This window comes from Penicillium psychrofluorescens (assembly GCF_964197705.1).
Source record: "Penicillium psychrofluorescens genome assembly, chromosome: 3".
In the NCBI taxonomy this organism is placed as follows: domain Eukaryota; kingdom Fungi; phylum Ascomycota; class Eurotiomycetes; order Eurotiales; family Aspergillaceae; genus Penicillium; species Penicillium psychrofluorescens.
The window spans coordinates 2,555,406-2,569,768 of NC_133441.1; the positions used below are offsets into that span (position 1 = coordinate 2,555,406).

Consider the following 14,363-nt stretch of genomic DNA (forward strand, 5'->3'; position numbering starts at 1 on the left):
GTGTCACTGACGCGGACACTCAATTCAAGATCAATGGCTGCAAAACCATTCTCTCGGTAAGTCGCGGAAAACAAGTTCTATGAAGGTTTTTGTTAATATCACACAGTTGATTGTCGGCCTCATTGGCGCAGCTGTTGTTGACAGAGTTGGCCGTCGACCTCTATTTCTAACAGCAACTATTGGTAAGCTGCTCTGAGCTTTTATGTCGGAGATAGTATGCTAAGCAGACGAATGGTAGGGATGTTTGTTTGTTTTGTCCTCTGGACTGCTTGTTCAGCACTTTACGACCTTCGCCATAATCTAGCAGCTGGCAAGACTGTGATCTTTTTCATCTTCCTCCACGGAGTATTTTACAATATTGCCTGGTCAGGTTTACTAGTCGGATACACCGTCGAGATTATGCCATACACGCTCCGTGCAAAGGGGCTCATGGTTATGAACCTCTTCGTCCAGGCAGGATTGGTTTTCAACCAGTAAGACTCGTCTACTTTTCTCCTTGCCACTTCACTTATGCTATGCTCTCGTCGTCTCCCATATCCTTCATTACCACAGTCGATTAGCATGAGACAACACTTATACGAGTTTCGATAGATATATTAATCCCATTGGGCTGAGCCAACTGCAACCTCGGTGGCGCTTCTACTCAATTTACTGCGTGAGTTCACTCTACTCCTCCTTACTTGGTATCCATAAAATGTGCATTCCCCTGCTCACACTCTGCAGGGCTGGCTTTGTTTCGAAGTTATTTTCGTCTTCTTTTTCTTCATTGAAACTCGCGGGCCCACCCTTGAAGAGATTGCGAAGATCTTTGACGGGCTGGATGCTCAAGTGGCAAATGTGGACATTCATATTATTGAGGATAAGCAAGCAGTGGTCGAAATGGAAACAATGGGTTCAGATGCCGGGCGGCAAGTTTAACTGAATATACTTAGCTCGAATAATTTTGCGTAAACCTAACCTCGCGAGTCCTCGCAGATGTAACTCAACCGATTTACCACCTTACAATGTGCCGTAGCGGTAGTGTAATGGTTGCTGCTCCTAAGCAACTTTCAATTGAGGTTTTGGTCGGCTCTTATCCTGCATTCATTGGGTCTAACATTCCAAATTTAAAGTTCCTGTTACTGGAGATTGTCTAAGACCTCAGCTACGAATGTATTCTCATTTGCTCACTTCCCTTCACTATCTCTACCTACAATAATTTTTGAATTTGGGCCTCAGATATCTTTTGCTGAGCTCTCCTCAATATGGACCGTCTCAGCCTTCTCTAGCAGGTCGTTCCTCACGGCGTCCTTGCCATCGAAAATGATGTTCACTTGTTCAAGGGTAATCCGACTGGTCTCGGGATAAGTGAAGAACACCATAGCAATCTCGAGCACGATGATCGCGTCGATGATGCAGTAGTATCTCCAACCAATTCTTTTCAGAGCCACGGGATTTAAGTAGTTGAAACCAGTGATGGTCGCTTGCACCAAAAGATTTTGTGTGCATATAAGCTTCGGGCGGATATCGTAGCTCATGCACTCGACAGTATATCCCGTTAGGATGCCATTCCAAGTCGACGAGTAGAAACCACTGAAGATGAAAATGAATGCAATCACCGCAATTCCAGCTTCGTGAACGTCCTGAGTGACGTAGATGGCATTGCAAATCGTCCAGGGGAGGAAGCCGACGAGGAGCATGCCGGTTAAGGATCCAAGCATCATAGTTCGCCTCCCAAACTTGTCAATAACAAAAGCACCCCAAAACGCCCAGCCCATATTCCACATGGTCAAACAGCCGTTTATGATGCTCTGTGTGTGTGGGTCTGTGATGCCGACGCCAGTCAAGACGACTGCAAGATAGTAGCCGATGAGTGTCTGACCGGATGCCTGGGAGGCGACACTACAAGTTAATACAATGTAGGTCCGATAGCGGTTACCGCGGCTACGGATAAGATCAAACCAGCTACCGCTACTGTTCTCTTTCTCAAAGGTAAGCGTCCTCTGTATCTCGTTGAACTCGAAAGATGCGAGAGAATCGCTCTCATTGCCACCACAGTGGTTGTCAACTAGGATCTTGAAAGCCTCCTCGGTCTTACCACGTGAGATGAGCCAACGAGGAGACTCAGGTACCCACCAGGTAAGGCTGAGAGAGATGACAGAAGGAAACATTTGGACCAGGGACACCGCGCGCCATGACCAGTTGCTCTTGATGGTCAGGGTTCCCAAAGTGATCCACGCGGCAATCGTTGCGCCAAAATAGTAGAGTGTGTTGAGAAGAGTTGATAGCTGCGCTCGGTGTTGGGGGTGAGCAAGCTCTGTAACGAGCATTGGAGCAGCGGTATATTCAAAGCTCAACCCGAGGCCGATGATACCGCGGGCTGTAGCAAACATGGGCAACCCCTGCGCAAATGACTGCAGGAACACACCCACTATAATGATCACAGAACCGATGATAATAGTGTACCTTCTCCCAATCTTTTCTACTAGCCACCATAAGAAGAACTGTGAGACCACTCCGCCCAGCCCCTGGGTGCCATTGAAGATACCAAGCTGGCCACCGGTGGGATGATGGAAGTAGTCTTGCCAGTAAGTCAGAGTCTGCATGCCGTTCATGATGGACCCATCCAGCCCTGATGTATGTGATTAGTGAGATTTTCATCTGGGTTGCCATATCTGTAGCAAATTACCGTTGGTGGCCTGAACCACAAGAACAACACTGAGCCACAAGTATAGGCGTCGTAAATGTGGGTATTTGTACCATGGTTGGTCGAGGAGCTCGCGCACATTGATTGTGGTATCGCCCCGGTCACTGTTGATGACGAGCTGGTTTTGACTCTGTGATGGTGCCATTTCAACACAGACGTTCGCAAACGCGTAGCTAAATGCTGTAGAGGTAATGATTAGGGCACAACTTGATGCAGATGCCAAGACCGACAATACTAATATTTGAAATATAGCTGGTATGCATATGAGAGGCTTATAGTACCGGATGCATGTAATAACACTGATTACAACCTGGGGCTATGATATAAATACATCGGGGGAAATGCTATGCTAATTGCAAGTTTCCCCGCGTCTTCCCCGGATTCTAAGCCCGGGTAAATAGAGGTGGAGTAGGAAGCGGCTGATCCGCGTTATGGGAAGGCTGCCCTGGCCAGAAGTTTCTCCACATACCCAAGCTAAAATCTAAGTCCGGGTAAATATGAAAGGGAGTTGAGTGCGGAGTTAGACGGTGGGGCTATTTCCAAATATCCCCTCCCTCCTGCGATTTCATAGAGAATGCCCTTTGTTTTTCTTTCTTCCAATCAACATTCATTTTGGCTATGGCGTCTCCCATAAAAGTCGGTATCATAGGCTATGGCTTTTCAGCCAAGTGCTTCCACTTGCCCTTCATCTTGCCTAGCCACGAACTCGAAGTGTATGCTTTCCTTCAGCGGGCTGCGGCCCCCTCAGAAGACCCGGTGTCACAGTCGAAGCCATGGGGTCATTGTACCGTGGACTTCCCACAGGCCAAGCACTATCAGATTGCCGACGAGTTCTTTGCGGACGTTGCCATTGAGCTCGTCGTTATCTGCACACCCAATCACCGTGATTTTATAGAGAAGGCGCTCAAGTCGGGGAAGCACGGTAAGGGAGAAACATGAGACCTTCCCTTTTTCGACTCGAAATCTAACCACATATTCCAGTTGTTGTCGAGAAACCATTCGTGGCTACGAGCGCCGACGCTGATGAGATTATTGAGCTTGCCAAGGCACAGGGAAAAGTTCTGACGGTATTTCACAGTACGTGACTGGTTCTCCAGCTTTATCACCATGGATCCTATCACTTATACGTGACTAACGAGAAGACCTCTGGTCTCGTTATATGAAGACCGAAGATTTGATAGCGACTTTCGCACCTTGGAAGACCTTGTGAAGAAAGGTGCCCTTGGTGATGTCAGGGAAGCTGACATCCATTTCGACTTCCCCTCACCGTCTTGGGTTGCCGGGTGGACCCAGAAGGAGTATATCCCAGGTGAGGGCATGATTTTCGGCCTAGGTAAATGGAACCCTCCCTGTCTCTCGTGCCCGTATATGATTTATTGAGACCCTGAGAAAAGGCACCCACACGATCGACCAGGCTCTGCATCTATTTGGACGGCCAACCTCGGTAACGGGCTTCCTCCGGTCCAACCGCGGTGTTGACAGCGACATCGACGACACGCACACCATTGTTCTGCAATATAGCGGGAACAAGAAGAACCTGCTTGTGACTATCAAGACAGCCATCGTGTCGCATATGAAGGACCAGCTCCGTTTTTTTGTTAGAGGAACGGAAGGGACATACCTCAAGGTACGAACACTCTTTACCAACACTTCCCGGGAGCAGTAGAGACGCAGACACAACCTTCACGCAAGCAGGCTAACTAGAGCCCCTTCTCATTCTTAGTTTGGCTCCTGCCCTCAAGAAGAGAGGGCTATCGCAGCGCCAGCCCAGCCCGCCTTGGATCCGAACTTCGGCGTGGAGGACGAACACATCTGGGGTACCTTGACCACGACCACGGACTTTGATAGCACTTATCAGGTCCACGATGAAGCTACGGGCCGCTGGGTTGGCAAGTGTCCAAGCTTACCGGGCTGGTACCGCGGATACTATGAAAACGTGGCGGCGGCGATTCGGGGACGGGAAGATATCTGCGTCAAGCCTGAGATAGCGAGAGATGGACTGAGAATTATTGAGCTGGCGAGGGAGTCGCATGCTAAGGGGGCTACTATCCCCTGGTCTTAGAGGGGGGAAACCGGCAGTGAATACCAATATTCAATAGCGGTTCCTGAGAAGTAGCGATGGTAATTGCAGAGGTGCCTGATAGATAGAACGAACTACTGACCCTGATCCTCCAGGCATGGCAGAAGGCATCTTGTTTATTCCAATCTACTTGCCCCTTTACAGTCACTCCTTTACTACAAATTTTTCGCAAAGGGTTTTCAGAAATCAAATAGATCATTATGGGTAATTCTAGTCCAATGGCTTTGCTATTGCTAACCGCGTGACCGGCACTGCCGCTTTCGCCATTCGCTCGACCTCGACACGTTTCATCTCTTCCTGATTCTGTATGGTTAAATTAGCAGAATTCGTCGGCCAGGAATTTCCTGTCTTCCTCAGGTAGAGGCATTGAAAAGCCAGTAGGCTAGACATATATGAAAACGTACCTTTATCCGTCGTGGTGTGAGCAGCGCGCGGGGTGCTGTGATCTTCCACTCGGGCAAACCCTCAGGCCTACCTAGATCTCGGAGTATCTTTTTCTCAACGAGACTATATTCTTTGGGATCCAAACGGTTGAAATTAAAGGGCTCCTTGACTGCAACGGGCGGGTTCGTGATAACTCGCACAGTTCGGAGCAGGTTCCGCGAGGCTGAGTGCAGCATCAGAGGGTGTAGGAAATACACATCGCCGACCTTTCCGGTCGCTTCGTGGAAAGATTCATCACGCGTTGCCTCCGGATCGCTGATCCAATTCATCCACTGATTGCGGCGCTCTGGGCCTTGGAGATCCGGTGTGCCGTTGGGCGCGAGGAATGGGGTGGTTCCGGCTGGATGGTCGTACTGCGTTACCATTGCGTTAGAGTGTTTCCCGCAATTTGATTGAAGCGCATTGTGTTTCACTGTCAAAAGAGCAGGGGAGGATGATATACCATGTGCTTTGCTACCAGGCCAATTCCATCTGTGCAGATAACCGTGCCACCACCCTTGGGCTCAATGTCACTGAACAGCGGGATGACTAGGAGTGCCTGTTCTCCACTGTCCAAGAAATGCACAAACCAGTCTCCGTCATTATGCCAGTTATCAAGCGAGCGAAAGTCCAGCGGATCTGTAGATCTGAACTCTGGCTTTCCGAGGTTGACAATCCAACCGTCCCTCCAAGTTTTGCACCAGTCTGCCATCCTATCTTCGCCGCCAACGAGCTCGCACATGACGTGCCATGCCTTTGGCGCAAAGTCCTCAATACGCACAGAAGTGTGGGCCGGCATGTTCAGCTTCGCGGTGGGCCACGTGGATTTGTCGTCGGGCGAGGCGCCCAGACGAGTCCATAGAGATGAGGTGAACTGTTCAGCGGCCTCGCGGGAAAAGCATCCCTCTACCTTGATGAAACCGTGCTCCAGCCAATGCTGCTTCTGCTCCTCCGTGAGAGAGAATTGGTCCTTAGCTGAAGAGGGCATGGTTAATAGCTGCTAGGCGATCCAAATTATGTCTGCTCTGACTAGATGATACAATAGCTGTGTCTGGTCTTGAGGCCGAGCTGATCGTCTTCCATACCTCCCTGCTTGTTATATACTGCAGTCAGATCACGGTGTTCTTCTTGGCCATCGGCTTTTACTCCGCACAAAACGCACCGACTATTCGGATCACTATAATCCAACCGCCAGATTATCCGGTGTATTGTCCTGAGTTTTATCCGGAGTTTTAGCCGCTTTTAAACAATACTCGATCCCCAAGTCGAATCCCCAACGGCTGCGGAAATGGTGGCTGTTCGTCCATACGAAGGCCATGCTACTACCGTGGAGAACTAAGCTTGCTAGACCAACTTGATTCTCGTTTGTGTTCTCTTGCGGTTCCAGAGTACTATAGTAACGAGAAAATAGCGCGAAACTAATGGGATTGGTTTATTCCGGGCTAAAATGCTCTATGCGGGGTTAGGGAATGACAGCAAAGTGTTAGAAAGGACATGATAAAAGAAAAGAATAGAACTGGGATTAGACACAGAGCCATCCTGTCATGTCACACCCTCCTTATAACAAACTGCATCTTGAACGCCCCCTCATTGCTATCTTCATGAGTGTGCAACTCCTGTAATATCAACCACCCAATCTGTCCTTGTCTCCTGCCCAACCTGCCCCCAAGGTCTCTTCCATGACTCCGCATCGTGCCGGTAAATTTCCCCTCGAATCTCTGATCCCTCCCGCTTCCCAGGTCGCACATTAGCCGACTGCCGCCCCACCAGAAGCGAGCCCGGCACTGGCCGTAATAACTTCACTACGCGTTTAGCAACATTAAACTGGCGTCCCAGTCAAAAGGGTGAAAGAATGAGACTGCGTTTATGATGTCGAGCTTGCCGAGTAGCTGCTGGAATAGCGCGGAGGTGTCGTCGAAGATATCGCTGGCGATAAAAATGGCTTTGATGGTTGAGCGGTTGAGGTAGAGGTCACAGCCTATATTAAAAAACTCGGAGCGGGGCCATAGGAAATCGGTTTTCGGGGAGACAAGAGTCCTCAGAAAACGATCCAATGCTTTTCATCTCGACGGATATAAAAGAAACACAAAGTATGGACGACTGTTGCAATCAAAGCGCCCGAAACCATTTTCAAGTCCCCCTTTCCAAGACCAATCGCCATGTCCGCTGCTTGGACAACCGCGGAAGCTCCGATCACCAGCGATACCAACGGTCCGTCAAAATAGCACGGGAGGAGTCCAGCCAATAGCTCAAATGGTATCGTGCGCGCGGTGTACATGCGCTGGTAGAAGCGCTCACCATCGGTCACCTGGGTCGACCCGGAGAGAGCGGCTGGGTTGGCGGCTGCGATCACTCCGGCCATGGCGGAAGCGAAGGAGGCGAGAAAGTTCAAGCCGAGGAGAAGTCGCATAGCTGAGAGCAAGAAGAGAAGGGTCAATGAATGAAAAATGTAGATTCTAAAGATGGGTATTTTTTGAGAACAGCATCAAAACTCGGGTCCATGAACGGAGCTCTCACTGGGATCGATTGTCCCCGCTCCTTATCCTCACGTGAACTTGCTCCGAATCACGGCTTAAAGATCCTCACGTTCTATGTGTAAGTGTTCTCTGGATATACGGCGCTGTTTCATAGACCCTAGGGTGCGCTCCCCAACGGTAAGCTTTTCATTCTTGATGTTTTTGGTTGGCGAGGGTATACAGATGTCAAAAACAAAACACGAACACAACGAACAGATCTTTTGATCAGTCTTCATCTCTCTCTCTCCCACATACGTGTCTTAATACCTTTATTTACTCTTTTCATTTCTTTATATATATTGAAGGCACGATGTAGTCGAGGTAGTTATACATGTCGTTGGAATTAATGTTGATGTCCACTATACTTTGGACCGTGCTCAGCACATCCCCGCATGGTTATCTCGACTCCTCTTCATCAACCTTGCTCTTATTGAGCAATGCCTTCGCTTCTCTAATAGCTAACGGATAGCGCACTTGTGCGTGTCTACCATAAATATCCCCGTTTCATCTTTGTCGCAGAGTGAAATTCATCTCCAAGGGGTGTTCAGGGGGGGTGTTTCACCGATCGGATCGACAAGAGCTCACACTCACCCTTCACAACAATCAAGTCCGTCTCTGGCATCTTGGCAAGGTTCAGGATCGATCTAAACAAATAAATATGAGACTTAATTTCAGCGAGCCCGCGACTCCGACGTTGAGCCGCCAAAACACTGGGCTGTACAGCCGGCATCACCAGCGCCGCAGGACGCATCCGCATCAGCTATCGTCGCGCGCAAAGCCCAGAAGGTATAACCTGATTCTACTCTGGCGATCGGGACCCTGTTTGACTCTATATATCTAGATGGCCACTTGTCTTCCGCTTCATCAAGGGGGCGATCCACGCTGCGATCTTGCTGCCCGTTTCCCTCCACGCCCTGTTCACGGCCTTCGTGGTTTATCTCGACACCTACATCTTTGACACGGTGGGCTTACCTACTAGTATCGTCAGTTCCTTTCCCCCAGTCTCTCTCTCAACCGGCCAATTAATACCTCTCCAGATCCCCTCCCTATCAATCGTAGTCGGCCTAATGCTCGTCTTTCGCAACCAAACATCCTACAACCGGTTCTGGGATGGCCGCAACGGAATGAACTCCCTAAACACCTGCGTACGCAATCTCGTCCGCACAACCATAACAAATAGCTACAGCGCCACGCGCGGTCCACCCACCTTGTCCGAGCGGGAAGACATCGAACGCACCGTGCGCATCCTAATGGCCATCCCCTACGCCGTCAAGAACCATCTCCGCGCCGAATGGGGCGCTGCCTGGGTTATGGACGGTACATTTGGTACAGACGTGGACGAGCGCGGCACTAAGGCGTATAACCCCGACTATGCGGAGTTGCTCCCCGCTGGTCTGGAGGGTCATGAAGAGGAAGGATTGGGTTTGCCGTATCAGTTAACTTTTTTTGTGGATGGGTTTATCAAGCGTGGTGAGGATAGGGGTTGGTTTAGTGCCCCTGGCGCGAGCCAGATGCAGGCACAGTTGAATGCGCTGATGGAAGCGTATGGGCGCATGGAGACTATTAAGCTAACGCCGATTCCGGTAGCTCATCTGTATGTTCCCCGTTACCCTGTGAAGGAATTACTTTATTAACTGGTTCATTAGTATCCACCAAAAACAAGTCCTGGCGTTGTTCGGCTGCGTCCTCCCCTTCGCCATGGTCGATGAGATGGGCTGGTGGGCCATCCCCATCGTCAGCCTAGTGATTTTCACTCTCTACGGGATTGAGGGGATTGGCTCCCAGTTGGAAGATCCTTTTGGGTATGACCGCAATGACATCAAGATGGATGCCCTTGTTGGCGACTCGAAGATGGAGATTGATGTCGTGTTGGACGAGTGGCGTGCGAGGTCAAAGGTTCTGGATGCTGCTGCATCTACCGCGGTGCATGCTGGTCATGGAGAGCGGTGTAAGGATAACTCGTCAGACGCTGGGAACAGGGGCGATCGTGAGGAGATGTTTGTGCCGCCGGAGTTGTTCTTGAAGCCGAGGCCTAGGACGGCGCTTTAGAGGTCCTGCCGGGATAGAGGGGTTGTTTGGTACTTGGAAGTACATGTTTATGTTCTTATGGGGTGCTAGTTTCATATCAATAGCATTCAGACACTTTTTAAGAACTCTGAAGGGAGACATCTGTTGAAATGGCTGAACTAACAGCCATGACAGGGTATCATTGCGCTCGGGGGTATCTGTATACAGAAACAGAAAGATAAATAAGACATTAGAATTAGTACCTCAACTCATATTGGAGGTTCCAGCGCCAGCACCCCATCCAAGATCGAATCAGGCGTCACATCCACCAGAACCTGAGACACAGCCACCACATCGCTTCCATACTGGAGGCTGCGATCATCGTCGGGCGTGGCGACGACGATACGATGGCGGAACACCTTCCTTGCGGCTAATGCCACGATGGAAGGTGTGAGGTAGTCGATGCCGTGCAGAGGTGCCAGAAGTCTGTTTCAGAGTTGGTTAACTGGACATGCCTTATTCGGGGGGGAACCTCAAAGCTTACTGTGCAAAGCGGGAGAAATGATTGCTCGCTTTAGCAGACACGCCGCCGGCAACTGCACGGCTGAGACGGAGGAAGACGACAATATCTTGGATGTACCGGACCACTTCTGCGCTTGTGGATACTGTGTCACTTGCTTCGGAAAGTTTGTTCATCATCTAAGCCCATGTTGGTCAGATGAACAGTCCATTCGGGAACGACAACAAAGCTTACCGTTCCGTCGACTTTGGGGCTCTTCTTCTGGTGATAGCTCGCTGTCTTGCGAATGACGGAGGATGCTGATTGCTCTCCATCTGAAAACCAGTCGCTATCTTCGAGGTAAACGTACCCATTGCCCGGGTCGTGGAAGTGAGAGATGAATAGATGGTCGGTCTATTGTTCGTTAGTTCGTCAATATCGGATTTCAGGTAGGATACGGCGACAGACCAGGTGGAACTTGAATGGCGGGTGAAGTTGATCGCCTTCCCGCACCACGAGAGGTACAAAGAGGAAGTCCTCCGGCGCATTCAGAATGACGGTTTCCGTGACCAGCTTTCGAGATCGCATCAGCTGTGCGGGTGTCAGCATGAGTAAAGTTCTCACCAGAAGATGTAATACACACCTCCAGGATCTGGACCTGAATGTCCTCGCCGACCAAGTTGAAGTTTTTGGCAATGACCATGTTGACCACATTGCTGGATTCTGGGTGTGTTCCTGGGATTGGTGACTTGCTGTGATCCCGCAAACTCTTGTATGAAGACAGATTACTTGACTACTCTCGTTAGATTTTTTTCCCCAGTTTTATATTTGAACATTGGTACATACCGTTTCGGTGTTCATGCGCGAACCCGACGGGCGGCCCTGGCTTTTGCGCGCCTCTGGCGTCAGAATCTCATTGCAGATGTCGTCTATCGCCGTGGCCGAAGCACAATCAATGATAGAGTAGGAAATATCAAAGGTATTCAAGCCAATCTATACACTGGGTTAGTGGAAATTACCCCACGCATGATCATTCGGTCTTACCAAGGCCAGTTCCTTGGCCAGATCATGGAGACAGGCGTCGATGGTCTCTATCAGGCATTGTTCACGGACCACCAGACACAGCAACAGAGCAACTTCAATATCAGACAGTTGCCGGGCCAGATCGTCGAGGGTCAACTCGGCCATGCTTTGTGATGAAGAGACCTGACGCCGTATGGAAGGCGGAGGGGATGAGCCGAAATGGTGCCTGGGGATTCCAAGGTGTCTGTATTACCTCATCCAGGCTAGCGCGACCGTCAACTCATCGTCCGCTCCAGACAGCAACATATCTGCCATCCCGCGATGATCCAGCAATGGCGCCCTCAAATCCCCTCGCTAACTGGGACAAGCTCGGGGACAGCTTCTACCGTCGCGTATCCGTGTATGATGCCATCTTCGATGAAGACGTCGAATTAGAGAACTACCTCGTCACCGGCGCCCCTTACGGCGGAGCTATCGGTAGGAACTGAATTGACCCCCATGACAAGAAACCGCCAAACTAAATAGTTGCAGCGCTCTATCGAGATGAGAGCAAACCAGTCAGATTTCGGGACACCCAGACGTCCCGCTCCAGCATTGACATCTACTCCTGCTCCGGGAAGCCCATCAATCGCATTCATGTGGGTAGACTCCTACCCTTTGAGCTGCTCAAGCTGACTTGTGCGTAGTGGGAGCAATCTTCTCTTCGGGGCATCGGCTGGTCCGATAAGGAGGAGTTGTTGGTGGTCACCGAGGACGGCACCGTACGCCGGTATTTCGGCCTGGATGGCGAATTTACCTCGTTCTCTCTTGGAAATGTAAGACTGGTGTCCAGTCGTGCACACACCTTACTAACACTGTGGCAGGGTGCAGAAGAGTACGGCGTGAGAGCCTGCCAGTTCTGGGCATCGGGTCTTGTGGCATTACTGTCCAATAACCAGTTGATCGCCGTTTCGAAATACGACGAGCCACGCCCGAAGCTACTAGCACCGTGTCCAGAAGGCGAGGTTTCTTCGTGGTCTCTCATCCCGCCAGCACATACGCTGTCACGGTCCGTAGAAGTCTTGCTGGCTGTAGACAAGACCGTCTATCTAGTCGACTCGACAGAAGCCGAAGACAAAATCCTGCAGGATGGGCCGTTCAAGCATGTTAGCGTATCTCCGTCAGGGCGTTTTGTCGCGCTGTTGACTGGCGAGGGCAAACTGTGGGTGGTCAGCAATGACTTCCAGAACAAGTTCAGCGAATACGACTCGAAATCCCGGGTCCCTCCGAGCAGCGTCAACTGGTGTGGTGATGACGCTGTCATTCTTGCTTGGGAGGATGAGATTCATCTCGTGGGGCCGAATGGAAGCGCTTCAAAGTGAGTTGGCTCTTCTCGATATTCCCTATGGCTATGACTAAATGGCGCAGGTACTACTATGATGGCCGCGTCCATGTAATCCCAGAATTCGACGGCGTCCGGCTCGTCACTAATGACACATGCGAATTCCTACACAAGGTCACTGGTGAGTGATTTGTTACGTACATTTCCATTCCAGCTATTGACTTCGTTCTAGATGTAACTGAAGAGATCTTCCGCCTGGGATCTTCATCCCCTGCCTCGATCCTTCTCGATTCGGTAGAGCAACTAGAGAAGAAATCACCCAAGGCCGACGAAAATATCCAACGAATCCGCTCCAGTCTGCCGTCGGCCGTGGACACTTGCATCAAAGCAGCGGGCTATGAATTTGACAGCTACTGGCAGAAGCGGCTGCTGAAAGCGGCGTCGTTTGGCAAGTCCGTGCTCGAGTTGTATAACAGTGACGATTTTGTCGAGATGACCGAAAAGCTTCGCGTTCTAGCAGCAGCACGAGATTACAAAGTTGGTTTGCCAGGCTCTTACGAGCAATACCTGCGACTCACCCCAGAGGGACTCATTGAGCGGTTGATCAATCGTCATGAGTATTTGCTTGCCATCCGGGTCTCGGAATACCTCCAGATCCCCGCCGACCGAATCTATGTGCATTGGGCGAGCCAGAAAGTCAAGGTTTCCGCCGTGGATGATGAAGCCGTGTGCAAACTTATCGTTCAAAGACTGGACGGAAAGCCGGGGATCTCCTTTGAAGTCATTGCACAGGCTGCGTATGACGAGGGACGGTCTCACTTGGCCACTCAGCTGCTGAACCATGAACCGCGGGCGGGCAAACAAGTGCCTCTGCTACTGAACATGGAAGAGGACGAGCTGGCACTGGACAAAGCCATCGAAAGCGGCGATGATGACCTGGTCAACTACGTACTGTTACACCTGAAAAGCAAGCTCCCGCTCGCGAGCTTCTTCCGCATGATCAACACGCGTCCCATGGCCTCTGCCTTGGTAGAGACCGCTGCACGAGACGGGGACATGGAGCTGCTCAAAGATCTGTTCTATCAGGATGACCGACCAATCGAGGGCTCCAATGTTCTGCTATCAGAAGCTTTGCAGGAACCGGACTTGCAACGCAGAACCGAGAAGCTCCATCTCGCAGCTCGACTATTGTCGGACTCGAAGGATGCAACGGTGGTGCTGCACCAGAAACTAATCTCCGAAGCCTCTCAGCTTCTCAAGACTCAAGAGAGTTTGGACAAGGATCTGGCAGATGGCCCCGAGTACCTTGGTCTTAGCCTCAATGAGACGATCTACAGACTTATTCGTGCTGGCTACGGGAAACGAGCCCACAAAGTGCAGGGCGAGTTCAAAATACCAGAGAAGACGTACTGGTGGTTGAGATTAAGAGCCCTAGTGGCCAAACGTGACTGGGGCGAGCTGGAGGATCTCGCCAAGGCCAAAAAATCCCCGATCGGGTGGGAGGTAAGGCATCACACACACCCTAGGCCTGGTCGTTCGTGCTAACAGAGAACGGCAGCCCTTCTACAACGAAATCCTGGGCGCCGGCAACACCAAGCTCGCATCGATGTTCGTCCCGAAATGCACCAACCTGCCCGTCGCCGACCGAATTGAGATGTGGGTGAAGTGTGGAATGATCGTCAAGGCGGCAGAAGAAGCGCACAAGGCCAAAGATGTGAATACACTGGAGACGCTGCAGACGAGAGCATCTGGACCGGCCGTGTCCGAGATCGAGCGCATGATCAACCAACTGAGGCCGAGGAAGTAGG

General features: G+C 50.8%; 7 protein-coding genes across 7 annotated transcripts; 3 read left to right on the plus strand and 4 right to left on the minus strand.

The window, feature by feature from the left end:
* Positions 1-1,214: 1,214 nt before the first annotated feature.
* On the minus strand, positions 1,215-2,831 carry PFLUO_LOCUS5093 (uncharacterized protein; the record flags this gene model as incomplete). Its single annotated transcript, XM_073782509.1, has 2 exons — positions 1,215-2,611; positions 2,669-2,831. The coding sequence occupies 2 exons, from the start codon at positions 2,829-2,831 to the stop codon at positions 1,215-1,217; spliced, it is 1,560 nt and encodes a 519-aa protein (XP_073639157.1).
* A 473-nt stretch (positions 2,832-3,304) lies between these two features.
* On the plus strand, positions 3,305-4,748 carry PFLUO_LOCUS5094 (uncharacterized protein; the record flags this gene model as incomplete). The annotated part of the gene is made up of 5 exons (XM_073782510.1): positions 3,305-3,608; positions 3,668-3,763; positions 3,852-4,019; positions 4,081-4,313; positions 4,410-4,748. 5 exons carry the CDS (start codon positions 3,305-3,307, stop codon positions 4,746-4,748), a joined length of 1,140 nt encoding a protein of 379 aa, XP_073639158.1.
* Positions 4,749-4,976: 228 nt separating this feature from the next.
* On the minus strand, positions 4,977-6,177 carry PFLUO_LOCUS5095 (uncharacterized protein; the record flags this gene model as incomplete). The annotated part of the gene is made up of 3 exons (XM_073782512.1): positions 4,977-5,069; positions 5,171-5,563; positions 5,653-6,177. 3 exons carry the CDS (start codon positions 6,175-6,177, stop codon positions 4,977-4,979), a joined length of 1,011 nt encoding a protein of 336 aa, XP_073639159.1.
* An 814-nt stretch (positions 6,178-6,991) lies between these two features.
* Positions 6,992-7,551, minus strand: PFLUO_LOCUS5096 (uncharacterized protein; the record flags this gene model as incomplete). The annotated part of the gene is made up of 2 exons (XM_073782513.1): positions 6,992-7,167; positions 7,275-7,551. The coding sequence occupies 2 exons, from the start codon at positions 7,549-7,551 to the stop codon at positions 6,992-6,994; spliced, it is 453 nt and encodes a 150-aa protein (XP_073639160.1).
* A 1,221-nt stretch (positions 7,552-8,772) lies between these two features.
* On the plus strand, positions 8,773-9,754 carry PFLUO_LOCUS5097 (uncharacterized protein; the record flags this gene model as incomplete). Its single annotated transcript, XM_073782514.1, has 2 exons — positions 8,773-9,299; positions 9,352-9,754. The coding sequence occupies 2 exons, from the start codon at positions 8,773-8,775 to the stop codon at positions 9,752-9,754; spliced, it is 930 nt and encodes a 309-aa protein (XP_073639161.1).
* Positions 9,755-9,981: 227 nt separating this feature from the next.
* On the minus strand, positions 9,982-11,399 carry PFLUO_LOCUS5098 (uncharacterized protein; the record flags this gene model as incomplete). The annotated part of the gene is made up of 7 exons (XM_073782515.1): positions 9,982-10,198; positions 10,257-10,411; positions 10,467-10,625; positions 10,680-10,802; positions 10,855-11,004; positions 11,058-11,204; positions 11,256-11,399. The coding sequence occupies 7 exons, from the start codon at positions 11,397-11,399 to the stop codon at positions 9,982-9,984; spliced, it is 1,095 nt and encodes a 364-aa protein (XP_073639162.1).
* Positions 11,400-11,566: 167 nt separating this feature from the next.
* Positions 11,567-14,362, plus strand: PFLUO_LOCUS5099 (Vacuolar protein sorting-associated protein 16; the record flags this gene model as incomplete). Its single annotated transcript, XM_073782516.1, has 7 exons — positions 11,567-11,711; positions 11,766-11,872; positions 11,921-12,049; positions 12,098-12,591; positions 12,642-12,736; positions 12,788-14,058; positions 14,114-14,362. The coding sequence occupies 7 exons, from the start codon at positions 11,567-11,569 to the stop codon at positions 14,360-14,362; spliced, it is 2,490 nt and encodes an 829-aa protein (XP_073639163.1).
* Position 14,363: the final 1 nt, after the last annotated feature.